Here is a 27067-nt window from a genome sequence, read left to right as displayed (position 1 = left end):
TTTTTTTTAAAATTTAAACACTTTATTTTTTTTAAAATCTGAATTACTTGAAAATTGTCTATTATTGGATGGATGCAAAAGTTGTGAAATTCTTTTACAAGATGAGGGGTTCCATTTGTACAGGGAATGACTATGAAGCATTATAAGTGTATCGACAATTCTTTTGATTTGTAGTGATTGGAATTCCAATAATTGGTAAGTGGAATGCATTTCAGCTCCATTCATAATTTATATTAATACGGATTTTGTTTTATTATTTTTTCAATATTAATTTGAGGGTTACTTCATTTGTTCAAGAACTGCTTACTTGCTCTTTAATTAATTTGGAATTCCGGTGAATCACAATGTATAGTGATATGCTGCACAAATATTAAAATATTATTGAAAATCAAATAACCTTAATTGTAGCAAAAGGTCTTTAAATGAAATGATACAGTGTAATTGTAAATGATTATCGGATTACTTACATTTCTATATTATGTTCAAATATAATCTGACACACATACAGATCTATACAAGGTGGCCCATAGTGGCTGCTCTTATTATAATCTTTGCAATTTAATAGTTAGGTAAAAATACATTTTAAAGTCTCACCAACAGTTATTGATGTAAGAAAGAGCAAAGGACGGTGAAAAATAATCAAAAACAAATTTATTTGCTATAGGTGACATTGGAATGTGTTCACCATTTGTGAAGAGGAATTCTGTAAACTTCACCCTTAAATAAAGTTGTTTTAGGTGATTTTAGTCCCTTCTTTGCTCTTCCTGATATTTATAACAGAATCTAAAAAGCTTTCACATTTAAATATTAATTTTCTACCCCTAGTGTTAATTTTTTTCAATTTTACTTTTTTTTTTTTATCAAACTGAAAAATCTAAACATTCGGTGATCACTAGGAAGCGCCACTGAAAAATCTAAACATTCGGCGCTCACTAGTGAACCTAGGACCACTAGGAAGCGCCTCTGAAAAATCTACATATTCGGCAATCACTAGTGAACCTAGGATCACTAGGAAGCACCACATAAAAATCTAAACATTCGGCGATCACTAGTGAACCTAGGATCACTAGGAAGCGCCACTGAAAAATCTAAACATTTGGCGATCACTTAGAACACTAGTGAACCTAGGATCACTAGGAAACGTCATTGTCCAATATAAAATAATGTCCATGTTAGATAGACTAAAATATCAAAACCATTTTGAGCAAAGTCAAGAATTATGAATACAAGATTTCAACAGCACACACATGTATGTTTTAAACATTTAAAGTTATGAATTATGTACAATGACGTTTGGCATCGTGTCATATCGACTACAATAAGTAATATTTACAGATGAATTTTTTTCTAATTCCTATTTCTTCGCTCGTTTCAACATCTTGTGCTTATTTCTTGGCAGTCCACTTGTATGTGTCCTACATACATCAAAATCATTAAATTAAGAACTTGTTATGCAATTAAAAATTGAAACCATCACCACCAAAATTTCTGAACATCTCATGCAGTTTGTTCAGCATGCAATTTCTGAAACAAGGACAAATTATTGACACCAACCTTAACAGAAAGGATTGCTGCTTTTGAGAATTATGTATTAATTCATTTGACAATATTTTATTCAGCAAACTATTTTTATATAGCCTAAATATTAGAACACACCAATATATTTTTTTCTTGTATGATTAGAAATGCAAAAAATTTGTATGCTTTAGTTTCAAAAATTGATAGAATGCATTATTTTAGAGTCAGTCTACTAATCTCAGACGGGCATCTCTTACAAAATTGGCTTGAATTCCTTAATTTAGTTTCTACATCGAACAGAAAATAAAATAATTCTTCCAAATTTTCTATAATATTTTACGACACCCGTTAGTTTTATTTTTTTATAATTTAGCTAGACACAGTTTAAAAGACAAAAATCACATTTTTTTTGTGAAACGAAGTATGTCGCTAAACAAAATTGATTTAATATTTGTTTTCCTAAATGTATCCTTACAAATGATTAAAATTATAATATTAAATTAAATTACATATTAATGAAATATTAATTAATATTTAAATTATATATTAATTAAATAATAATTAATGTATTAATATTTAAATTATATATTAATTATATAATATTAAATTAAATTATATGTTATAATTAAATATTATTAATATCTAAATTATATATTAATTATGTAATATTAATTAATATCTAAATTATATATTAATTATGTAATATTAATTAATATCTAAATTATATATTAATTATATAATATTAATTAAAATTATAATAATTATAATATTAAATTATATGTATCCTTACGAATGATTATCTTGTCAAATTATTAAAAATATATTTTTGATTATTTAAATTACAATTTTGACTTAAAAATTCATTTAATTTGAAATAAGCACAGAAAAATAATTTTTAATGATTTTTACATCAATGGAATTCAGCATGGATCTATCGAAATAGAGATGCCCTCCATCCTATGGCAAATTGATTGCCATTAGCAAACAAATGATGGATTGCTGATCTAGTTTGGGCATCTCTATTCCCTAAATGCAGTTTCTTTCTTAAATGAGCAATCCCTTTCTGTTTTAAGAAGTTGGCATTCTCTTTATTAACAGAGGTTCAGAAGTTGAATCACCATTCTCATAGTGGGGAATGTCCTCTTTTGTCCTCCACTGATAGAAGTCTGAATCTTCATTGGTTGCTGTCATATTGAGATAAGTCACGTTGGTGACGGGAGGATGTGGTGACAGACTCTCCAGCGGTATCACCGCCGGAGGATCGTCCCCTGGAACCATATTCGTATATTCCTCCATCTTCATGCCCGCCATTTGCAAATAGTCGTTGTTGTTGAGCAAGAGTTCTTCATTCATCATTTGATAAGGTTCGTTTAGTTCCACATAATACTGCAATCATAAAATAGTTCTAGTTATTAAATGCATCTTTAATTTCGTTATTGTTTTGGAAAGATGGTACATATTACATTGATTAGTGTCCACAAAAAATTTTTTTTTTTGTTGATAGTTTCCACTGACATAGTGTGACTCATTTGTTCATGATATGAACTAGTCTGACGTGTTTACATGTCGGTCCAAATCTCAATTGTTGTGCGTATGAGGCGTATGCTCGTGTAAATTGGAAAAAAGAAAAACTGACATTGACTATCAAAATGTGGAACTGCTAAGTATTCTATATTAAGGTTATTTGAATAACCTTAATATAGAATACTTAGCAGTTCCAAATTTAGAGAGCCCCCTCAGCCTGAAACGAATTACATACGTAAGCTGCGATTAGGACGGCGAGCATTGATTAGCAGAGAAATCGCGTTAACAATTAGCTGCACTGGCTCTTTGCTCAACAAGGGAGAGCCTTGGACATTCTTAAATTGAATACAATAATTCGAAGGATTTTATCCAAAATCTCTCTTCCCCTCGCATTATTCTTATAGCGTATCTTATGTGTGTTTTATTATTTTTCGACAATTTTTTAACAAGTACAGCGTGTTTTCAGTTTCACTTTAAATCAATCTTAAATTACGTTTGTTTTCAAAACCTTTTTAGTTGGAAAAATTCCTATTGTTCATGAATGAATTTTTCCTAGCACATTAAATGCCAAAGAAATGGTTTAGTGGTGGCCATGTCAGTTTATGAACTTGAACGCCATACAGGTAATATAGGCTAACGAAAATTTGTGAAAAATTTCTATAGGCTAACGAAAGTGAAAAATTTCTCGCTGATGAAACTTATATGAGTAGCATTGATTTGAACATTGAGCCGTTCAAAACAAAGTCCACCCATCAAGCAGATATATATACACCGAAGAGCCATTACATTATGACCACCCTCCTAATAACATGTAGGACCACCTTTAGCCCTCAAAACTGCTAGCACCCGCCGTGGCATTGATTCCACAAGGTGCTGATAGGTAGTCTGAGGTATCTGGTACCAAGCGCTCACCAACTGGTCCTGCAATTCCCTCACATTGCGAGGGGGTAGCGTGGCAGCACGAATTTGGTTTTCCAAGTAGGACCACAAATGCTCTATTGGATTAAGGTCAGGTGAATTTGGGGGCCAAGACATGACTTGAAAGTCACTGGAATGTTCCTCGAACCAATCCATGACGATTCGACCCTTATGACATGGTGCATTATCCTGTTGGTAAACACCATCCCCCGCAGGAAAAACTGTTGCCATGAATGGGTGAACCTGGTCTGCAACTATGTTCAAGTAGCTTACAGACGTCAGGGATTGTTCTATGAGGATTATGGGTCCTAATGTGCCCCATGAAAACATTGTTCCTGGGCGAGAAACCATGCAAACCTGGGTGAGCCCATTGTTATAGATGGAGGGTGGTCATAATGTAATGGCTCTTCGGTGTATATAACTGTGAAGTTAAAAAAATGCAATCTGTCTTTTATAATTTCTTGGTTTTATATTCTATATACTGTTCTCAGTAGAACACCGAAGTCAAGCATCACTGGCTGATATCAGTAAGCAGATGGGTAACCACTTTGATTAGCCTGCGTAGAGACTGAGGACACGCCGTATCGGTCCTCGTTAAATTATTCCACCTTAAAGTGCTCGACTTCGCGCGGTCGTCAAGCTATCAAAGCAGGAGAGCCATCAAATTGCGATAGCATATCTTCGGATCATCCTCAGGGATGTTTCCCAGACCGTCACCAATAGCCTATTGTGCAGCTCTAGCGCGACGTAAATAATGTACCTACCTACCTTATATTCTATATCGAAATTCCATATTCATTCATGTTGAAGTGAAAGATAAAATCAATGAGTATATTTACTTTTCTAACGCTAGATTCTAGTAATGCTCCAATTTGTTCTGCTAAGTAACCGAACTCCGGTCTTTGATTTGGATCGTCCAACCAACAGTTCTTCATTAGTTGATAACTGATGAAGAAAAAATGTTATTTTTTATTAACGATTAGAATATGTAATAATTAGAGTTACATATCTTATTAAAGATTGGAATATTATATTAATAAGATGGATTTCATTGACAATTGGAATACTGTAGTAACTTGAAAAATAATAGTTATTTTATTAATGATTAGAATATGTAATAACATTATCGATTAGAATATGTAATAATTAGAGGTACATATCTTATTGAAGAGTGGAATATTATATTAATAAGATGGATTTCATTGACAATTGGAATTCTGTAGTAACTTGAAAAATAACGGTTATTTTATTAACGATTGGAACATCTCATTAATTAACGATTAGAATATGTAATAACATTAACGATTTGAATATGTAATATAATTAGAGGTACATATCTTATTAAAGATGGGAATATTATATTAATAACATAAATTTCATTGACAATTGGAATACTGTAGTATGAAAAATAATGGTTATTTTTTTAGCGATTGGAATATCTTATTAATTTTTAAAATAGAAATTCTCATTAATTATTAAAATAATAAGAGTTATTTCATTAGCGATTGGATTAGGTATATGATTTATCTGCTTTTCTGTATTTTTGCAACCAATAAATTCTTTTTTTCGAGGAAAAAAAATGCTCATTTACAATAAAAATAAGTAAATTATTCTACAAAGACTATTGGACGATTTCTTTGAAATGATGCATTTTGTATAAACGAGCTAAAGAACTGGGCCATACTTTCTTACTAAGGGTTATTTTAGCCACTTATTTGTACTAAAGTATGAGTATTTAAACCAACAAAGCAATAACTAAGTATCTAAAAAATCTTAATGGGGTTCTTTCAGCTTTTTTTTTTAAATTTGAAGCGCGATGATTATTCGATCTAATTTGTCTGAGCCATACGTATAATTTGAAAGACTAAAATTCAAGAACTGAATACAATGCAGGCACTAGATAAAATTAGAAAAAAAAAGTTAGAAGAGTTAAGCTATGAAATTACTTGTAACCGAGCATTAGGCTACTCATTTGATATCTGTTGTTACCTTTAAATGACTTTACCATTTTAAAATGCCTTTTCGGTTTTCAGTACTTACATCTTATCTGGAGCTAAATCAGGCTTTTCCATTCTATACCCATTGTTCAGTTTTTTGAAGAATTCCTCATTAACTTCAACGCCGGGATAAGGATTACCACCAAGGGTGAATATTTCCCACAAAAGAATTCCGAAAGACCATCTGAAAAAATAAACATATCATACTTCATTATTTGATCTCAGCTGTAATCATCATTACACGTAATCGTCTATTTTGATTATTTGTAATCACGATTACAAGTAATTGATTACAGTTATTGGTTATGTAATCGCGATTACAGTTGTAATCAAAATTATGATTGTTTGTTATCATGATTACTGTAATTGAGTATTGTAATCACGATTACAGTTGTAATCATGATTATAAGTAATTGATTACTGTAATTGATTACATTTTTGCTCTACTCTGATGTAATAAAATATTAAGATTACTTGTAATCGCAGTTACCTGTAATCGTGATTACAAGTAATTGATTACATAGCAGTAATTATCTGTGATCAATTACAGTTGTAATCGATTACTATAATCGACGTCTAACTCTGCTGTAAAGTTATGATTTCGATTCCAGCCACAACATCACATACAGTTTAGATAGAAAAATAATTAAAAAAAAAACCTACGTGTCACTTTTAGACGTGAAGACTCTGTCACGAATCGATTCGACAGCCATCCACTTAATGGGCAGCAACCCCTACAAAAAATATTCCATTGTACTATTTAATTAATTGGCACATCCTTGTTAGTTTTTTGACTTGTCTAATGAAGGGAGATACTTACGCTTGTTTTCTTGATGTAGTTGGAATATTTATAGCAATCTTTCGCCAATCCGAAATCACAAATCTTCACTACATTATCTTTAGCTAGCAAGACATTCCTAGCTGCTAAATCTCTGTGAATCAGCTGTGAATGAATCATTCATTAGTTTTCTTTTATTGACTACTTTGAGTAAGTGTTTTTATACTCTATGCACATTTTTAGGTCAGATAAAATGCCACTTGTTATTTTTTATATAAAAGTATAACATTAAATACAACCAGACTAACTTTTTACTCTCACTTCTTGTTCAAATTTTCAATCGTTAATAAAATACTTTTTATTCATCTACTCAATTTCCAATACATTTTTTTAAAACTTGTGGTGGGTGACACTTGATGTTAACACAGTTATTTTTTTCAATATTAATTCATTCATTAAACAGGGATGAGTAAAAAACGAAATGGAATTTTCTGATTGCATAAGCGTTAGTCAGTGTTTTAAATTTTATAATAAGTGATTCAGTTTTTTACATATTTTAAAAATAACATCAGTAATAATTTCCAACTTATTGCGCGCATTTAAATATTTAATTACTTTATATTCCCTTTGTCAGATAAATTCAATAAAGAACATTACGTGGTATCACGTGTGGTCCACGTCACCAAATTTATATTTTTATAGTTGTCTGATATCTCGCGCTTTTTTTTAAAAAAATTTATACTATTAGTTTCACACTCTCCCTATATCTATATGTATATTTCTCTTACACGGCGACAAAAAGAAACCTCATTGCAACTCCCCGAATGGCAACGCTAGAAAATCGACCAATGATTACCACTAAAAATGTCACATGCCAAATCTAGCTGAGATGGCTGAACATATCGCTTTTAAAAACGGAAACTGAAATAACCAGAGATAGAGCATAAGCTAGGCAGAAGTGAGTAGTCTTTGTCGATAGATCTCTATTTTAGTATTTTGTCGAAAGCGGTTTTTTTTTCTTTCACGAATTTAAATATTACGTATTTGTTTGACGATTTTTGATTTATATCACGAATTTATTTGTTTTACTAGAATTTATTTGTTTATGCAGGTTTTTCCATTTGCAATTCACTTATTTCAATTTTTAATAGACTTAATTATAGCCAAAATTTTAACCTTTTTAAAGAGGTATCAGTTTTACTCTACATCTTGTTCAAATTTTCAATCGTTAATAAAATATTTTTTATTCATCCACTCAAATTCAAATACATTTTTATAAACTTGTAAGTGGATGATACTTGATGTTAATATAGTTTTTTCAAATATTAATTCATTCATTAAATTTAATTTATTAATTTTAGTTTCATATGGGAGAAATTTTTTTAAAATTATTTAATAAAAAGTAGCTAGAATAAAAATGTTCTTTATTGACCTAAGTAGCAATTGACTTAAATTTTTTTTTATCTCACTTGTTTTCACTTAAAACATTTGAATTAATAATTAATTTTTTAGTGTATTTGAATTTGTTTGAAGTCTTAATGTGGACAATAAAATTTACTTTTTAATGCTTCAGTCGCTTTCTGGGTGACCTCATAGTTTTTGACTTCTAATTTACTCTTTCGAGAAATATGAGTGACTTACTTTTCTTGAGGCTAGATATTCCATTCCTCTTGCACACTGGAATGCAAAGCATAGAAGATCACAGGTAGTGATGCCTGCCTCCTCGTTCCAGTTGTCTTCGGTTGATGAGGGAAGAGAAAAGGCACTCCGTAAGTACCTCTCACTTGTGGTAGTACTTCCGGATGGACTCGTAAAAACGGAAATGCCTGTTCCAGAATCATTTACACCCTGATGATGAGCCAAGTCGGCGTAATTTAGAGATTGTTGCCTACAATTAAATAAACAGCTGTAAATTTCTTGTAGGCTAGTTGAGAGAATTTAAATGGTACCAACATTTTTAAAGGCAGTATTTTCACAAAAACTCCCTTAGCATGTTTCCTGAGTGATACTTTTTAGTGGTACTTCCGGAATTTCCACTAGATAACAGCGCAATACGCGTGGAAGCATTTAAATTTTTTTTTTTTAACCGCTGTTGAATAGTCGACCCAATTTTGAGTTGACGACTATCGTTTTTCAACTCCGTAGCCCTTTCATTGTGAACCCAACCCAGAAGATTAGAACTTCTGGATCAAGCAGTAGGACAAGCTAATCTTCGTGGAGGACCTTTTGATGGAACTAATTAGTATTTGCGTTACATGGAGGGAAAAATCACCCACGATCAGCCCGACGACAAGGGGATTCGTGTACCACTGAAGAGATTTTGTATCAGCACTGGTCGGTCTGAACCGGGAGCAGAATTCGTATCAATAAGCCATCCCTGCTATTTGAACTTGGGTTACCACTTGGGAGGCGAGTGCTGTATATACTCTGAGCAACTGCGACTCACAGAATAAATTTATTGCCTACATGGAAATTGTAATGTTTTTGAGCTCTTCTAAACTGTGAAAAATTGAGCTGCAGTGGCTTAGAGGATAGAGCGTTTGCCTTCCATTGAGCTGAACCTTGATCCGTCTACCACAGAGAATATTTTACGTCGGCACTGTGGTCGGTACGAGCCGGGTGTGGAATGCGAATCTACTAACTATCGCTGCTATCGAACCCAAGTCACCTCATTGGGAGGTGAGCGTTGATTTGCGTGAAGCAGCAGTGGTAGAAAAATAATGAATTGCTTAGCAGGGACGAATTCCTTGACATTCTTGAATTGGATCTCCCTGTTCTTTGCTTTTGTAGCAAAAAAAGTTCTCTATATATGTTTTAACTATAAAAAAATTTGGTAATTAGTTGTTTTTTTAAAACAAATTTATGATAGGACGGTTTGCTCTGATTTTGACAGGTATATGCTGCCGTAAGAGCCAGAAGTTTGGTAAATCTTAGCAGCGAAACATAAGATTTACCAAAGTAGCTTGGTAAAAATGTCTGCTTTATGATTGGACTTTTACCAAACTGTAAACGTCATTGCTTGATGGGGGATTAATGAGAAATAAAAAAAAAAAGAATCACCTATAGGTGGGATTATCCATTCCAAGCATGTTGTCTTTGAAGAGGGGTGAAGCAGGCAGAGATGCATCTAACTGTCTGTGATCTAATTGGTTGAGGTAGGATCCTTTGTGCTTCAGCAAGAAGTGACGAAGATTTCCATAACAGCAGTACTCTACGATCACGTAAAGTTCTCCTAGATCATTAATAAATTATTGTTTTTATGACTTTTATATAGATCATATATAATAAAAACACATTCGCATTAAAGTTGCAAAGCAAGGTAGATATCTGATGAATCATTAACGAAGAACGCGAGGTTTAAAAAACCTGATTATTTGCAAGAGGAACAGGTTTCTTATGGAAACGCCATTTTCTCACGACAACGAAACTGTTTTCGTATTTTACTATTTAATCTTTACTATTTATTACTCTTTTAGATGTTCTAAGCGCTTTCGACTCGTTTTTAAGAATTCTGGTTCTCTTCAAGACCCCTTTGATTTTTTATTTTGAGCAGGACACTTGGACTGGTTGCTGTTTCGGGGTCTTTCCCTTCCATGGAGAACTTTTAGTCACTGGTGACCTCTTTTGTGATAGCCGTACACTTTGATGTCTTGCTCCGAAATTTTACATCGGCTTTAACTATAAAACCCTTGTGGAATTATTATGATTGATTTAAAATTTTATAAATATCATTGGGGATGCTAAACTATCTGTTCTTACTGAGCACGGCCACATTTTGAGTATTTATCCACTTCGTATTTTTTACTTTTCTACATGGTTTAAAATACTTGAGTTATTGTTTTAAATTTATACGTCATCGATATTGTTAACATTTTCTAATGTGTATCGATCTGTATTAGTTTTAATTTTACTTTACTGTAATTTTGTAGTGTTTTTTTCTCACGTGGAAATGGGTCGAACCCTTATCCGCAAACTCCTCCTGGGGTAGATCGGTCACTATCAATCTTTACTATTTAATATAGAAATGGTGATAGATTGGACACACTATCAGAAAACCGGAAAAATTCAAACACCCCAACGAAAACGAAAGGGAGGCAGACTTAAACTGACACGGTGCGGCAGAACTATTATGAATAAATTCAAGACAATAAATAAAACATATGAAGAGAAATAAAGTTCTCGTCCACCAACAGAGGGACAAAATTAAGACCTTATGCTCCTTACGGAGTGAAGTGATGTAAGAAGAATTTTTTCCCGCTAACAATATTTCTGATATATTATCTCATCCGTATCTATCGTCTTTTTAAATGAAATAAAAAATAGGATATAGTTTGTCTAATGTAAAAACTCCCCATGTCATTTGTCTGGACGCACGGTGGTGACTATGGTAACGAGTTATAACTATTTCAAGTAGGGGTGTGGACCACTGTTTAGGATAGTTTTGGGGTCGGGCCGGGGAGAGAAAGGGCATACTTTTCTTCGGCCTATTGTGTTAGTCCTAGAGTGAAGAGAAGCTATACCCTCCCTGAAATGTGCTATTCTTGTTTCCATAGCAGCAGATGGACTCATACTGTGTGGCTTGGGGGAGTTCTTACCGTAGATAAACTATGGGTGTTTCGTGAGTAGGATTTATTTTTCAAAAACAAGACCATAATATATTAATGAGATAAATTTCAAAACTCACTGCTTTTTAAATCTGAAATAATAGTACATGTATGGGTTCATTAGAATTAAAAATGTAAAAGGAAACTCACCTTTTCCTATGTTTTTGGTGACGGCTCCCAACAAATTGACGATATTTACATGCTTTCCGATATGAATGAGGATTTTCAATTCAGCTATCAAAGCTTTCCTCTGTTCCATATCAGCACCATCTGTTGACGAATGTTTAAAAAGATTTTTAATATATTGATATATTCAAATAAGTTAAATAGAATTTTGATTGAACGCTGCAAATCAAAAGAATTTTGACTTTCACCTGTGAATGTCCGAAATATTTGTTATATCCGATTTGATATTAATTTATTCGTTGATATTAATTTATTCGTCGTATTTAATATCTGCCGAGGATAGATTAAAAGTATACAGGATAGTGTCTGGTATACCGGGTAACGGCACTTAACTAGACCTGGTATATATTTCGGACATTTACCAAAGCGACTATGTGATTGTCAACATTCACCGGTGGAAGTCAACAACCACTTATTTCTGTCATTCACAGTAGCAAATATATTTTGTTCTAGTAGGCTAAACTAAACAACTAACACACATTATATATATTAAAATTTTTAAGTTCTTGTTAATTTTAGCTTCAAAAAAAAATAATCCCAACTAAGTTTATCAAAACATGGATTGAATGTGCATGTTGTCCCCTTTTTCTGGCCTTTCAAATTTTCTTCCATATCATACACAGATATCGAGTTTATTTTTCCTTCTCTGGTTTTGACCACACTACCAGCACTAGATTTAGAACCGTTTTCCTCTTATTGGGTATTATAGCCCTCTATCCAGCAAAAATGTCCTCAAATATAACTGATGCACTAAACTTTAAAAAAGTGACCACTGTGTTACTTAAAAATAATAAAATAAATAAACTATAAAGAAGTTCTTAACTCTTTCATCGCGACGGACAAGATAACTCGTCTTCCAGGAATATTCGCCTTGCTCTATTATTGTATTAGTTGTTGTTGTTACTTATCCACTTGGCCCATAACAAATTTAGACCAAGTCCAGAGGACCGTTCACCGACAGAAAATCATGTACCATCGCCGGACCCACCATGATAAAATTCTTCTCTAGCCCCATACAGGAGAGCAAATGAACAGGTGCACATTACATTTTAGGCTAACAGGGAAAGTCTTTTGACCCTGTCCACGGGTATGACCACTGATTAGTTTTGTGATAGCTGTCTGCAGTTTCCTATCACCTTTTAGCTCCAGGGCAGTCCCAGGACTATTTTGTTGATACCAATCACGACTAGGTGGAATCCTCCAAGTCCTGTTATTGTCGGCCTTTACTTTTGCATAGATTTCATTGTATGTTAGAGAGCCACTACTATCTATAGGATCATTGGAGCCCTCCTTGGCCAGTTCATCGGTTTATTATTATGTTGTATTAGTGAATATGGTTATTAATTGCAATTGAAAGTAGAATAAACAGGTTTTAAGGGAATTTGCGTTTTGTTTCAATTTTAGTGCTGCCTGGGAATTCTAAACACAGAAGGTGGAACAAAGGCGCCTCGTTGACACGAGGAAGGTTTTTCTTATAAATAAATGTAACAACTGCTTTTCATATCTCGTATTTTTGAGTATTTACATTTTGTAAAAACTTTATATTTTGATTGAAAAACTTATTTGGACTAGATTATAATGAAAATAATATTTCTTGGTGAAAAACTTCCATCAGACACTTTAAGCAAATGTCTCTAAACTGAAGGAAAGTCATAAAAACTATAAATTTTTTTAAAAAAAAACTGTTAATTGAAAAGGAGGCCTTGTTCTTCCGTTCGGCCTTGTTTTAATTTATATTTTCGCTTAATGTGCTTGATTAACTAATTTTATTTTAAGAAATAGTGCTTGATTTAGGATTTGTGAATAAGTGTATACTTTTGTAAATATTCTTTTGTAATTAGGTTAAATATATCAGACGGACCCTAAATAATCATTTTAATCAGAAAATTTTCAAGGAGATCGCGTAATTCTAACATAATTAAGAGAGAAAATAACGCTTAAGGAAAACTCGGTTTGGTGACATTTTTTTGCAGACTTGGTGATAACTTTGGCGAATTGGCAACCATTTTGGAGACAAAATTAGAGTTCTGGAAAATTCGAGTCTCGAAGAGATGGGACCAATATTTACGGAATTAGACGAGAAGTATTAGCAGAAAGTACTCGTAGAGAACTGTGATCTGTTGGTGACTGCAATAGTGTTCTGATTTACGAGTCTCTTGTGAACCGTCTGAGGTTTCAAAATCTGTGATTTGTCGTGTACTAACCGGTTATTCTTGCTGTAATAGAATGCAAAAAACTGCTATTGATAAATTTTTGGATTCTTAAGGACTGTTATATTCATCTCCAATTGAAGCGAATCTCTGTGCTCGGTACAGTATATACATATCTATGCATTTTAGAGTTATTAATTCTTTCATTATCGTAAAAAATTGTGTATCATGAAGTAAAATCACATGCTACAGACCTTTCAACATTTTGACTGCAACCGTAGTCGTTGCTTCTCCATCCACTAGACCTATTGCTTCAGCTTTGACAACACGTCCAAATGCTCCTTGCCCGAGAGTTTTACCTGAAAATCATTGACATAATAATGATTAATTACAAATATGTATGATAAAATGATTTTTGCCACCATTGGATTAATGTCGCTTATGTCGGTCCATTTACGGTTAATATTTGTGTGCAATCCCTGCCCTTGATATATATTTTTTGAATTCATGTCTAAGAATAAGATAATAACTATAAGTCATGCAAGGGCCGGGATAGCCTGCTTGGTAGGGCACCGGGCCCATGTCCAAGAGGTCGTGGGTTCGATTCCCGCCGGCCGCCGAAGAGTATAGTAAATGGTGACTGATGCACGTTAAATCTGTCGAGTCACAAAGTCCTCCATGTTCCCATAACAAATTATACCTCTAACAAATTCCCTAAAAATTATCCAGGAATTTGCTTGTCTTCTGGATTAGTTCATGTCTACGGAATTGAACATTAGTAGTCGTAAACCCAAAGTTGGGTCGGCTGTTCAACGACGGTTACAATACAAAATACATATAAGTCATTCAAGAGCCATGGTAGCTCAGGGGATAGAGTGTTCTCCTTCTAATGAGGCGAACCGGGTTCGAATCCCAGTGATAGCTGGTCGATACGAATTCCACACCCGGCTCTCACCAACCACAGTGCTGATGTAAAATATCCTCAGTGGTAGACGGATCATAGGTTAAAGTCCCCTTGCCATCAAGCTAACCGTGGGTGATTTTCGTGGTTTTCCTCTCCATGTAATGCAAATGCAGGTTAGTTCCATCTAAAAGTCCTCCACGATGGCGATGGTCCCCTTGTCTTCTGGATTGGGTTCAAAATGACAAGGCCCCAGAGTTAACATTAGTAGTAAACCCAAAATTGTATTGGCTGTTTAACGACGATTATATTAGTCATGCAAGGAAAAACACTAGAAATATCTGATGAAACATTATTAAGGAAGGCGGTAATGAAATCCTCGAAATTAGATTGATTGTCGTGAGAAAAAATGAAGGTATAATCCTTTCTCACAGTTTCGTCTTGCCATTAAACATCTTTTTAATCTAACGTTATATGTTAATGATCAGTCGAATTAAAAATGTTTTTGTTTTCTTTGCTTAAATATTACGATCCCCAATGTGTACGTTTTTTTACTCAAGTGTTCTAATAATATATTTAGGGTGGTGGTTATGGAACACCCTCATTCAATGTGTTATGAAAATACTTAGATTTATCTTGCTTTAAAAATGTATGAAAAATATTAGTGTCAAAAGTGGGTAAAATAGCTTTTCAAATCGATGTATCTTATTTTAATCGTTGAAACGCAGAAAACATTTGGGTTTACGACCAATAGCGCTCAACTCCGTAGCCTTGTAATTTCGAACGCAATCCAGAAGACAAGGGAGAGAAATTTGCCTTCGTGAATGACTTTTTGATGGAACCAACCCACATTTGCGTTTCATGGAGAGGAAGACCGCGAGAACCACCCACGGTTAGCCTGACGACAAGGGGACTCTAACCCATGATCCGTCTACCACTGAAGATATTTCACGTCAGAACTGTGGTCGGTGCAAGCCGGATGTGGAATTCATATCACCTCATTGGAAGGCGAACGCTCTATCCCCTGAGCCATTTTGATATTTGCGAATTATCGTAATAATGATATCTAAAATTTATTCTCAGGATACATTTTAAATTCAATAAATATTGGAGCGTGATAAATATCGATTTCCTATTAGTGTTAAAAGTGTCAACACACGATGAATATCGTCAAACAATAAATATCGAAAGATATCGGCAAGCGATAAAGACCGAAAAATATTGACTTGAAAAATGCCGATAATAACGTGATCCAAAGGGTTTTCAGAAAAAATGGTTTTTTTTCATTTTATTTCATTTCGGCCAACAAAAAAAAAATTAAACATGCTCAATCTGAGAAATATATAAATTAGTTATGGAAAATATAGTGATGTATCGTAAAATATATTTATTTTTCGACGATATATCATGGTTTTATATCGACCAGGACCAATTCTTACCTAATTTGAGTCTTTCTTTTGGAAATTCACAGTTGTGTTTGTAAGGTAAAAGATCAATCTGATCTTCTAGCGGCAGATTAGGGTTGAAGATATCGATGTAGCCTCTTTCAAAGACATTGTGGCTTATAAAACCCAATTCCTTCTTTTGTTTCTGGTTTAAAAAAAAAGTAAATATATATTTTCATTAAAGAGAAGAAACAAAAAACATCACTAATTTTTATGTAGAACCAGTATCTTTGTACCTTTTCTTTCATTATCCTTTTCACTAAGCAGGAGACCACGAAGATTAAAATAATGGCGACTACTCCAAAGACTATCAGGGCTGTAATTTCTCCTGTTGTTAAAGCATTTTGGTGGAGGGCATCTCGATTATCTAGAACAATACATTAATCTTTATTGATATTTATTTTCATAAAATTCATACCGTCGATTTAAAAAAAACGAAAAAAAAAAACGAGTGGTTGTCAATACAACAAAAATAAATACATCAAACACGTAAAAAATTCTTAAAAAATTACATTATACAAAAAACATAAAATAAAATTTAAGAAAAAAAAAATGGAAAGTAATAGAAGAAAAAAACACGCCATTATTTACTCACACTGTTTTAGGAACCACGTCATTTAATTGTTAATATCCTCTTAACCAAACTAATATTTAAGAAACCTATAAAAATGTGGTGCGATATTTTGAAAAACTGCTCCATTTTTTTAAAAAAAATATTCTACGAAAAAAGCCAAAAATCAGAAGGTCGGTGCAGAATAAAAAAAGAAAAAGATTTTTATAACAGCCGTTTATGGAAATAAAGATTAGGTTTCATTTAATTAAAATTCACATATTTTCAATTAGTATAGACTTTCAGAATAACAATTTTGAAAATATTAAATTTTTATCGCTACAGAGTGAGCGTACCAGACAAAAACCCTTAACCCTTTGCGTACGGTATACCATATTGTATCATCACATGTGGTCCACATGATGTACCTGCCGTAAGCCAAAGGTTTTAAGAGGGCATGAAGAGGAACCGCCTCTTGGATATTGTTAAGAAGAAATTCCCAATATTTACGCGTTCGATGGGTTTTAAAAAATAATAACTCCGATAAAAAGAATAGAGAACACAAACCGGTAAAAATATCCAGGGTGGCGTTGGCTCTGATTGTACCACCTCTATTCTGGACTAGGCATTCGTAAAAACCAGCGTCCCTCTCCATGACCTTCCTTATGGTTAACCTCTGATTGTTTTCACTTATATCCGCTCCTTCAGCATCCAACATTTGACCGTCCTTCATCCAGGAGGTGACCGGGGCTGGTACACCGTAACTGTAACAATAAAATTCCTGGAGAGATCCCGGAGCTATTAAGATGGTGATACCACCTCCCAAGTTAGTTTTATTCAAGATAGGTGGCTGAATTTCTGAAACAAAAAGTTGGAACAAAATTAACTGGTGTGAATTCATTTACTTATACGCATATCCGTCATCCACCGACTTTAATGCATAATTTTAGAATTTTCGTCAAAAATGAAATAAATTAATGTATACATCATGAGCTCATAGAATATGATGGCAATTCGCAAACAGCCGCCGTCATTTAGCAATGAAGCAGGCTATATGCAGGGGCTGATCAAGACAAATTCAGGCCCAAGGCCCACCCAATTCTGCGGGCCCTTTACAAAATATCTTGAAATTAAATTACTGAAGTTTACATAATATTTCGAGTAATTAGTCCTAACAATGAAGAAGAATCTTTTGAACTGCATGATTCAAGCGAAACATTCTAAGAAATTTTGAAAGCAGACAATTGAAGATTATATTTCGAAGATCAAGTTTACGTATCTATAAATTAAAGCAAAACATCGAACTACAAAATAATGTTATGTCAAAATAAAAATAGTTTGGTGACCACAAACAATTGAAATCTGTGATTTTCGGTGAAAATCACTGATTAGCTGAATTATTTTTTTTATTGTAAGATGTAATTATATTTTATTTAGTACTTAAACCAACACAAAGCTATCCCATCGTCCATTACACTCTAAAAACTGTACCTCTTAAATAAAAGGCACAAGCTAAATGTACCCTTTATTTTCTCGCGTTAGAGGCACATAACTAATGTGCCTTTAAAAATGAGAGGCACCACAAGAAATGAAAGGCACCAAAGCAAACGCGAGTCAATGCGCGGTACGAATGGATTTTACCGGTTCCCTGTGCCTCTCAAATGGGCTTCCCTTTTTTTCCTTCGGTACGATGTAACGGAGAAGAAGCGCATGCGCACATCAATGAAATATTTTACAACGAAATACCAATAATAAAAGCAGACGATAAAATTAGAACACCAGAAAGTTGTTGATTTCTTAGAATTAGTTTTGTGTGGAATTTCAGCTTTCATATTACCCGTTACGGGTTTATCTAGTTTGTTTTATGATATTTTATCTATCCCGTTACGGGTGAGTTTTCATATATCCCGCTACGGGCACTTTTTCTAGTTTCCTTTATAANATATTTACGCGTTCGATGGGTTTTAAAAAATAATAACTCCGATAAAAAGAATAGAGAACACAAACCGGTAAAAATATCCAGGGTGGCGTTGGCTCTGATTGTACCACCTCTATTCTGGACTAGGCATTCGTAAAAACCAGCGTCCCTCTCCATGACCTTCCTTATGGTTAACCTCTGATTGTTTTCACTTATATCCGCTCCTTCAGCATCCAACATTTGACCGTCCTTCATCCAGGAGGTGACCGGGGCTGGTACACCGTAACTGTAACAATAAAATTCCTGGAGAGATCCCGGAGCTATTAAGATGGTGATACCACCTCCCAAGTTAGTTTTATTCAAGATAGGTGGCTGAATTTCTGAAACAAAAAGTTGAAACAAAATTAATTGGTGTGAATTCATTTACAGTCGGACCTCTATTTAACGATGTTGCTAAATCCCGATAATGAGTTCGTTATATGGAAAATTCGTTAAATAGAAAATCACCTTTTGAAATACTTAAACAACACAAAACAGGTTTTAAATTCGTAAAACATAAACATAATTAAAATGGCAATTGATACACCGTTAGCTTGTAAATTAGGATCTACTATATAGTTTTTAAATCTTAACCAAAAAGTAAATCTGCTTGGAAGGCAAGAATAGAACAAAACATTATCCAGTGTTACAATATCATGCTACATACATTTCAACTTAAAAAAAAAAAAAAAGCTAAATTTATGCGTAAAATTATAGCTGCATTTATTATAAAAATAATTTCAACCATACATTACCGCATGCGTTCTTAAGTTTAATTGCTACTGATAAAATTCGTTAATTTAGTCTGAGTTATTCATTTGAGGTGCAAGCATAAAAGGATTTTACTGTTTTTTCCAAAAGTTAAGTCGCTTCGAAAATCAACTTCCCCTATAAAATGAGCTGACAAGTTTGAAATGTTCTGAAATATTTTGGGAAATAGGGAAAGTGGATCTCCAAGAAGAGTTCGTTAAATGGAAAATTCCCTTCGCTATTTAGAGGTTACTTTAGGAATAAATTTACAAAATGTTCCTGGTTCCTCGGGAAAAAAATCGCGAAATAGAGAAATTTCCAAAATGGAAGTTCGTTAAATAGAAATCCGATTGTACTTTTATGCATATCCGTCATTCACCGACTTTAATGCATAATGTTAAAATTTTTGTCTAAAATGAAATAAATTAATGTATACGTCATGAGTTCATAGAATAATACCGCACTTTGCAAACAGCCACCGTCATTTTGCAATTAACCATGTTGTATAGAAAATTTTCTAAAATTTTCTAATCAGGCTTCCACTTCTTAAAATTATTTCAATGATGCCACATATCTTTAGGGCTAATTTTAAGATGATCATTATCTAATCATTACTGCAATTTATTGCTCAATTACCCTGAGTTATTTCAGGAGTTTCGAAATCAGCTCAGAGTAGTGAATGCTTATAATATTTAACTATATTTAAGTTTCAGTGAGCAAAATCTAAGAAAATTCAGCCAAATTGAGTGAGTCTTCGTTTATTTTCTAATTAGCTTAAAGGTTTATTAGGATGATTGCAATAATCATTAAAAAATGGCATATGAGATTAGAAAATTCTGAAAAATGCAACAGACTTACGCATTGCCAAAGGCAGAGACAAATGCTGGTTGCAAAAAGTCGTATATTTCAGTATGCTTACGACGTGTACATTTGATTGCCAATAATGTTTAAGCAAAGAAAATACTTAAATGTGATCAATATCTAACGAATCATTTACGCAGAAGACAAGATTAAAAACATTCCACTTAGGAATTCAATAATCGAACCTCGTTATAGTGAACTGTCTGCGGACCCAGCAGTAGGTGCACTATAAATGACATTTCACTGAGTCCGAATTCTCTGAAAAATTATTTATTTCACATATAACAATAGCATAGTTAGAAATAGTGAGTACACTTCTATATAATTCGTTTATAAATTATTAACTAATTTAATAAATAATAATTTATACATTCTATGGAAGAAATCAATAATTTTCAATTGACTGGAATTCCGCTTTAGAGTTTACTAATTTCCTTATTAACAATTAGTAAATAATCCAGTATTTTCTGCTGGAAAAAAAATGCTGATTTGAGATCCGAGTTAAAAGTTGCCGAAATTTTTTGTTTTTAATACTACTTCAAATTTTAATGGCGAAGATTTGACATAATCCGTCATATGCGAACTCCTGCAAATTTAAAATAAAAGAAAAAAAAACTTAGGAAAGGAGTCTACTATAAAAGGACTGTCACTTTTTCAGTAAAATATAACATTAGGGAAGTTCAAAAACAGGGTAGCCACTCCACAGGGAAATCCTGGAAAATACAGGGAATTTAAAAATCATCTTTAGATGATTTAATTTTGTTATTTTAATAACAGGGATAATGCAGGGAATTTTGAATTTTTCCTTACAAACAGGGAATTTTATTTCTTACTTTTGTCTTTTAAGAAATGCAGACCTCTCGAAGCTCAATCTATAGAATATTTAATGATAGTTCAGCTATATTATTTCATTCATCATAGCATTATTTGTTTTATGTCAAGCTGTTTCTTATTACTCCAAGTTTTTCCAGCAACTAAGACTAGCATCGTTATTCTAATAAAGTTTACAGTGAATGTGTGTTTCCTCTTAATATATTGTGTATAATATGCGCAGGACGCCCGGTGACTGAGCGGTAGCGCTTCGCACTGTCTTGCCACAGTTCCCTGGTTCGATCCTCGGGTNATTATTATTGACTTGGGTTAACAGAGATAAATATTATCTTTTTGTACCTATATCTGATCAGAAAAGCACCATTTTAGTTGTTGAAGTATCATTAAACGCTACATAATTAAAGAAATGGTATAAATTTACATATTTTATAATTGTCTATGAAAAAGCCTTAGATGGAATCCCTTGAAATGATCACTTTCAAGTGGCCAATATTCAAAGAATGGAGAAATATTTTTCATTAAGAATTATTATAATTAATATCTTGGTAATAGTGTAAACCAAACAGAAAGTCCCTTTTTCTATAAAGTCCTAGCAAATTACAAATAGGTAAAAAAAAATGTGTTCAAATCTGGTAAATAACAGGTTTTGGTACCACTAAATGCTTGTTTCAATGAGCGGTACATAAAAGCAAAATCTAAGGTATAATGTACCTTCCAAGTTAAGAGGTACATCTGATTTTGCCTCTGAAATCAGAGGTACATTGTGCCTTTCATTTTTAAAGGTACGTTGCGCCCTTAAAATTCAGAGGCACAAATGATTCAAATGTGCCTCTGAAATCAGAGGTACAGTTTTTAGAGTGTAGACTTTTTACAAATTTTTGAGGCCCCTCAGAAATTGTGGACCCTAGGCCCATGCCTATTGAACCTAGGGCGATAATCAGGCCCTGGTTATATGGAAAATTTTCCAGAATTTTCGGTTAATATATTGTGTATAATATGTGCAGGGAAGGCACAGGGAATTTCTTTTTACAAATATGAGTAAAAATTCTGAGAAGGGACTACTAAAAAATTCCCCTACAACCGCGTGTTCACTATATTCCAGATTCATTATAGCATTACCTTTAACGTCAATGAGGATGTGTTTGGAATCCGTGGAATTGTTGTTGTTCGCTCCTTTAGCAATGCATTCATATTCTCCACTCATGTTCCGATGAATGGGCTGGAAATGTATCGTGGAAGAGTGAGAATAGGGTGTTGTACTGTTGCTCATGTTCACATCTATGGAAGGCATTTATTTATTAGAACACATTTTCAAAGAGGAATGAAATTTTCAAAAAAATATGGTTAAACATAAATGTCCGAAAAAATGAAAATAAAATATTAAAAATATAAAAAGAGAAACAATCATCTACATCTACAGAAGCTAACAAATGAATTATAAACATGAAACTTGAATTGCAGAACTTGAAAAAGTAGTTACTGCTAACAAGTTTTAGTAGGCAAAAATAAGAAGTTATGTACGGATAGTGAATTACTTTCTCCCAATACACGATCCAAGAGTTCCCTTGTCTTCTGGTTTGGGTTCAAAATTACGAGGCTACGGAGTTGAACATTATTAGTCGTAAACCCAAAAAATTGGGTTGGCTGCTCAACGACAGTTATAAAATATAAAATAAAATACTATAAATAAGCCATGATGGCTCAAGAGATAGAGCGTTCGCCTTCAAATGAGGTGCCATGGGTTCAAATTCCAGCGATGACTGGTTGATACGAATTCCGCATCCGACTTGCACCGACCACAGTACTGATCTTTAATGGAATATCTTCAGCTGTAGGCGGATTATGAGTTATAGTCCCCTTACCATCAGGCTGACCGTGGGAGATTCTCGTGCTATTCCTCTAGATGTAAAGCAAATGCCGGTCAGTTCCATCAAAAAGTCCTTCACGAAGGCAAATTTCTCTGAATACTTGATTAAGAGTTCTTTTAGATTGGGTTCAAAATTTCAAGGCTACGGAGTTGAACATCAGTAGTCGTAAACCCAAAATTGGATTGGCTGTTCAACGACGGTTATATATATGTAAAAAAGAGCTTTAAATACTTTATACAAAAAAATATTCACCTATTTCTGGTACACTAAAAATATTTGGGTTATCGTTTTTACGTTTTTATAATCTATGAATTTTATTTTTTTCCCCAAAAAATTGACAAGCATTTCTGAAAATCAGAAATGCGCTACCTCACAGGAGCTTCTCACATTATTACAAATCGTGAGCTAGGTGGTTAAATTGGTTAATAATCCATATAATTTTTTAAAAAAATATTTAATAAATGTTTTTTTATGGAGGATTTCTTATTTAAAATTAAGGCCATGAACTTAAAAAGAGAAGCAAAAAAAAACGTTTCATAAATACCTTGAATGTTCCATAAAGATTTTGTCTCGCCATTGGAATCCATAGGTCTCCAAATCCATTCCACACCACTGAAGTTGTATGTGTTCACTTTGCAAATCAAATCTACGGTGTCTTTATCGACAGGCTTCGCTTCTGACAGCTCTATCTCAAATCCTTTATCTGCATCTATAACAGCAACAATATGATAGAAATGTTGAGTTATCGATAATTCTTAAATGACATCACCATTCTTAAATGACATCATCATATTGAAAAGACAAGAGCATACTCGAAAGCTGGAAACAAAACACGTCATCTTTGGTCTCCTTTCAAAATTTAAATAAAGATCTTCGTTGACTGTTTCGGTACTATCACAACGAGGAAACACTTTAAAGAAACTGAGAGACCGACTTAAGTTGAATGCGGTACTCTTCTAACGTTTTCTCTCATCATTTACAGCAATTTGTGATTAAAGTTTCATGAGATCTACATTTTTTTAAGAACATACATTTTTTTTATTAAAAAATACTTTATTCAATCCTGCCCACCAAACTTTCTAAACAAGGATATTAAAAATTACCCAACAGATTTTTTTTATTGGACAAATTAAGTCAATTCATTATCCAGCTATAGTGCACATGTAAAAGTAATGTTTACGGCTTCCTACGTCAAATTCAAATGAAAACACATGGAAAGTTTAGAAGTTTAAACAGCTAAAAAAAAAATTAAAACAAAGCAAGCTAAAAGCAACGGCGTAAAAGGAAAATAGAAAATAACAGTAAAAAGTAGGGTAAAATAGTAATTGAATAAAAGTTAAAAGTCCTTGATAGCTAAAATCCAGTTGAGTATTGATGTTGTCCTCGAAATTGATTTTGACCCGCAAAAATCCTACATAATAAAATTACCAACACTAGATTTTTTTTCATTTATTACATTCGCAAAAAAGTGTGGATAGAAATATAATTACCTGTGACTATAAAAGGTGTAATGACACTGTCTTGACCCATGACGTTACTGGCGACGCACTGGTAGTGTCCAGACTGTACTGCCGTCACCTGTAAGTATGACACCAGTGAAAGACTTTTCACCTGGGTGACATTCTCTCCGTTCGGGAAATTCCCGTTTGGTTCCACGTCTTGCCATCCGTACGAATAACTGGAAACAGAACTGCTCCAAGGTTTCCATTTCCACCAGAGTATGGGAGCCGGGTAACCATCAGCATGACATTCCAGTGTGTGGTGGGACCCTACCTTGTAGAGAAACTCCCCATTCCTCACAGATACAATTGGCTTATCTAAAGGAAGATAGGTGACAACAATTATCCTCTCCACGCTATTTCAGCTTCACAGAGCATGTGCGAAAATTTCTCTAACTTTAAGGGGTAGGAACACTTTAGTTCACTGACAGATTAAAAGTTATATAAGATTTGCGCATAATAGTTACGTTTTACTTATAACTTTTAAGATGTTAGTAAACTGAAGTCACACAGCGACACGGTTCCCAGAAGAACATCGAAGTCAAGCATTACTGGCTGAGATCAGTAAGCGGGTGGGTGACCACTTTGATCAGTCTGCGTAGGGATAGTGGGTGCTCGGTATCGGTTTTCGTTAAACTGTGCTACCGTAAAGTTCTCGACTTCGAACGCAGGTAGCCAAATCAGGAGAGCCATCCTCTCTGCAGAGGATCAAAATTGGGATGGCATGTCTTCCGATCATCTTAAAGGATGTTTCCCAGATCGTCGCCAATAGACCATTGTGCAACTCTAGTGTGACGTAAATAAAGTAAATACCTATCTTGTAAACAGAAGTGTTCATATCGATTGATTATAAAGTATCAAATCAATTCAGTACCTCACTTGCCACGGTAGAAATGTTAGGTGCAAGCATAGGTATGAGTTAGAATTTGCTTGCACCTAACACTGCTACCGGGGCAAGTGAAGTTCTTAACCATTTATTAGTTATGGGCTTAGGTGTTGTTTTATTCGATTCAGCATACATCGAAAATATTATATCACTTGCGCAGACAGTTCATATTGAACCTCTACTTTGAAATAGTTTTCTCATAACTATTTTTTGCATTCAATTAGCTACGGGCCTCAAACTATTTAAGTTGAATCCTGCGAATTAATATTGGATGCTTCCGGACCGTCGCCAATAGCCCATTTTGCTGCTCTAGTGCGACGTAAATAACAACAACAGTAATTAGAACGAACCTTTGACTTCTAGAATGATGGATATGCTGCTGACTACATCTTTAACCTTTCCTACCAGAGTGTAGTTTCCTGCGTCGGAGCGTAGGAGGTGATGAATCTCCAAGACAACCGTTTTCTCCTTCGTCTCTATCCGAAAGTGACTGTTGTCTGGCTGAAGGAGCTGACCATCCTTCAACCAGTAGATTTCGGACACGCTGCTTGGGTATGCATCTACGGTTATGACGAATTTCACGTTTTGGCCTGCTTGGTGCACTACTGGTTCTGACAGATTCATATCAGTCGTAAAGTTCACATGGATTGGTTGTTGTGTTGCTGTAAAATTTAAAATAAACAGTTAGATTAAAAACGTATATAGGGTAGCGGTGAGGATTAATTTTATTTTGTTTTATATAACTGTCGTTGAACAGCAGACCCAATTTGTGGGTTTACGACTACTAATGTTCAACTCCGTAGCCATGTAATTTTCAACCCAATCCAGAAAACAAGGGAACTCCTGGATCAAGTATTGGGAAAAATTTGCCCTTGTGGAGGACTTTTTGATGGAACTAACCCGTATATGCGTTTCATGGAGAGGAAGACCATGAAAACCTCCCACGGTTAGCAAAGGGACTCTAACACATGATCCGTCTACAACTGAGGATATTTCACGTCAGCAGTGTGATCGGTGCAAGTCGGATGCGGTTTCGTATCCACCAGCCATTGGTGGGATTCGAACTCGGTTCACCTCGTTGGAAGGAGTACTTTAGTTTCTGTCTGAAGGAAGTACGTAAGTTTTTGTCTTGATTTTCACACAGATAAAAATCTTTTAAGTTGGGAAACTATTTGGAACTTAAAACTACATTAAATATAGTTCTAAAAGAAAGCATGATGGAAATTTTAAAAAAATATTTTTATTATTTAAAAACGAAAAATATTAAGAAAAGGAAAAGTATCGTAGTACATTCCTATACAACTGCAACGAGGAGGAGGAGGAAGGGTGAAGGGCCAAAGGCATGGAATCGGTCTTCTCCCCAGATGGCGCGTATTCGAGCGTTGTGATCGCCTATGGTAAAAGGATGGATACACAGGAAGTTATTTAAAAATTTCTTCTGGTATTAAGGCCTGTTTACACGGTCCAATTTCTTGAATCCGAGAAATTGGACGGATTTCTCTGTCCAAGAAATTGGATGATTCGTTGACACTATCCAAGTTCTTGAATGTCGCTGATTCGTTGAAAGAAAAACTTGCGCATGCGCATTGTTCATATTCAACATTATAAAATAATACTTACATAAGTTTAAAATTACTAAATAAANAACAATATTCTGCCTTTATTTCTTAATAAAAGCAGATGAAATTTAAGAAAAGCAAATGTAATTTCACTTGCAAATGATAACGCAGCTCTGAGAAATCATGCAAATAAAAAATGCTGTTTCTCCAATAAATATAAAATGAATAAGCATAGTAGACGATAAAAACTTTTTGTTTGTAACAATAGTGTATTATCCAAAATTA

The 27067-nt window shown here is 33.8% G+C and overlaps 2 protein-coding genes across 2 annotated transcripts in view; both read right to left on the bottom strand.

The window, feature by feature from the left end:
* On the bottom strand, positions 1–25847 carry LOC107454058 (vascular endothelial growth factor receptor 3). The gene is made up of 17 exons (XM_071179405.1): positions 25574–25847; positions 24329–24655; positions 23383–23547; positions 22090–22248; positions 17139–17429; positions 16258–16388; positions 16016–16166; positions 13930–14034; positions 11490–11609; positions 9796–9967; positions 8377–8623; positions 6778–6900; positions 6621–6691; positions 6001–6141; positions 4800–4905; positions 2637–2904; positions 1–1415 (listed from the first exon to the last, which is right to left on the bottom strand). Exons 1-17 carry the CDS (start codon positions 25845–25847, stop codon positions 1372–1374), a joined length of 2895 nt encoding a protein of 964 aa, XP_071035506.1. The 3' UTR covers positions 1–1371.
* LOC139425339 (vascular endothelial growth factor receptor 1-like) overlaps positions 25772–27067 on the bottom strand; it is a 32595-nt gene continuing 31299 nt past the window's right edge. The window contains exon 6 of the mRNA XM_071179406.1: positions 25772–25885. The gene's annotated coding sequence lies outside the window, so the exon portion shown is untranslated. The remainder of the gene's footprint in view (positions 25886–27067) is intronic.

The sequence above is a fragment of the Parasteatoda tepidariorum genome, chromosome 4, assembly GCF_043381705.1.
Source record: "Parasteatoda tepidariorum isolate YZ-2023 chromosome 4, CAS_Ptep_4.0, whole genome shotgun sequence".
Classification (NCBI taxonomy): Eukaryota; Metazoa; Arthropoda; class Arachnida; order Araneae; family Theridiidae; genus Parasteatoda; species Parasteatoda tepidariorum.
This window is presented reverse-complemented; position numbering and strand designations above follow the sequence as displayed.

Bases quoted from the DNA above. Each gene is read 5' to 3' on its own strand.
- LOC107454058 (XM_071179405.1), bottom strand. From the start codon at position 25,847: ATGAATCTGTCAGAACCAGTAGTGCACCAAGCAGGCCAAAACGTGAAA. The intron at 17,430-22,089 runs GTAATGCTATAA...TTTTTGTTTCAG, and splicing joins CATCCTCATTGACGTTAAAG to AAATTCAGCCACCTATCTTG. The intron at 9,968-11,489 runs GTGAGTTTCCTT...TTAATGATCTAG, and splicing joins CACCAAAAACATAGGAAAAG to GAGAACTTTACGTGATCGTA.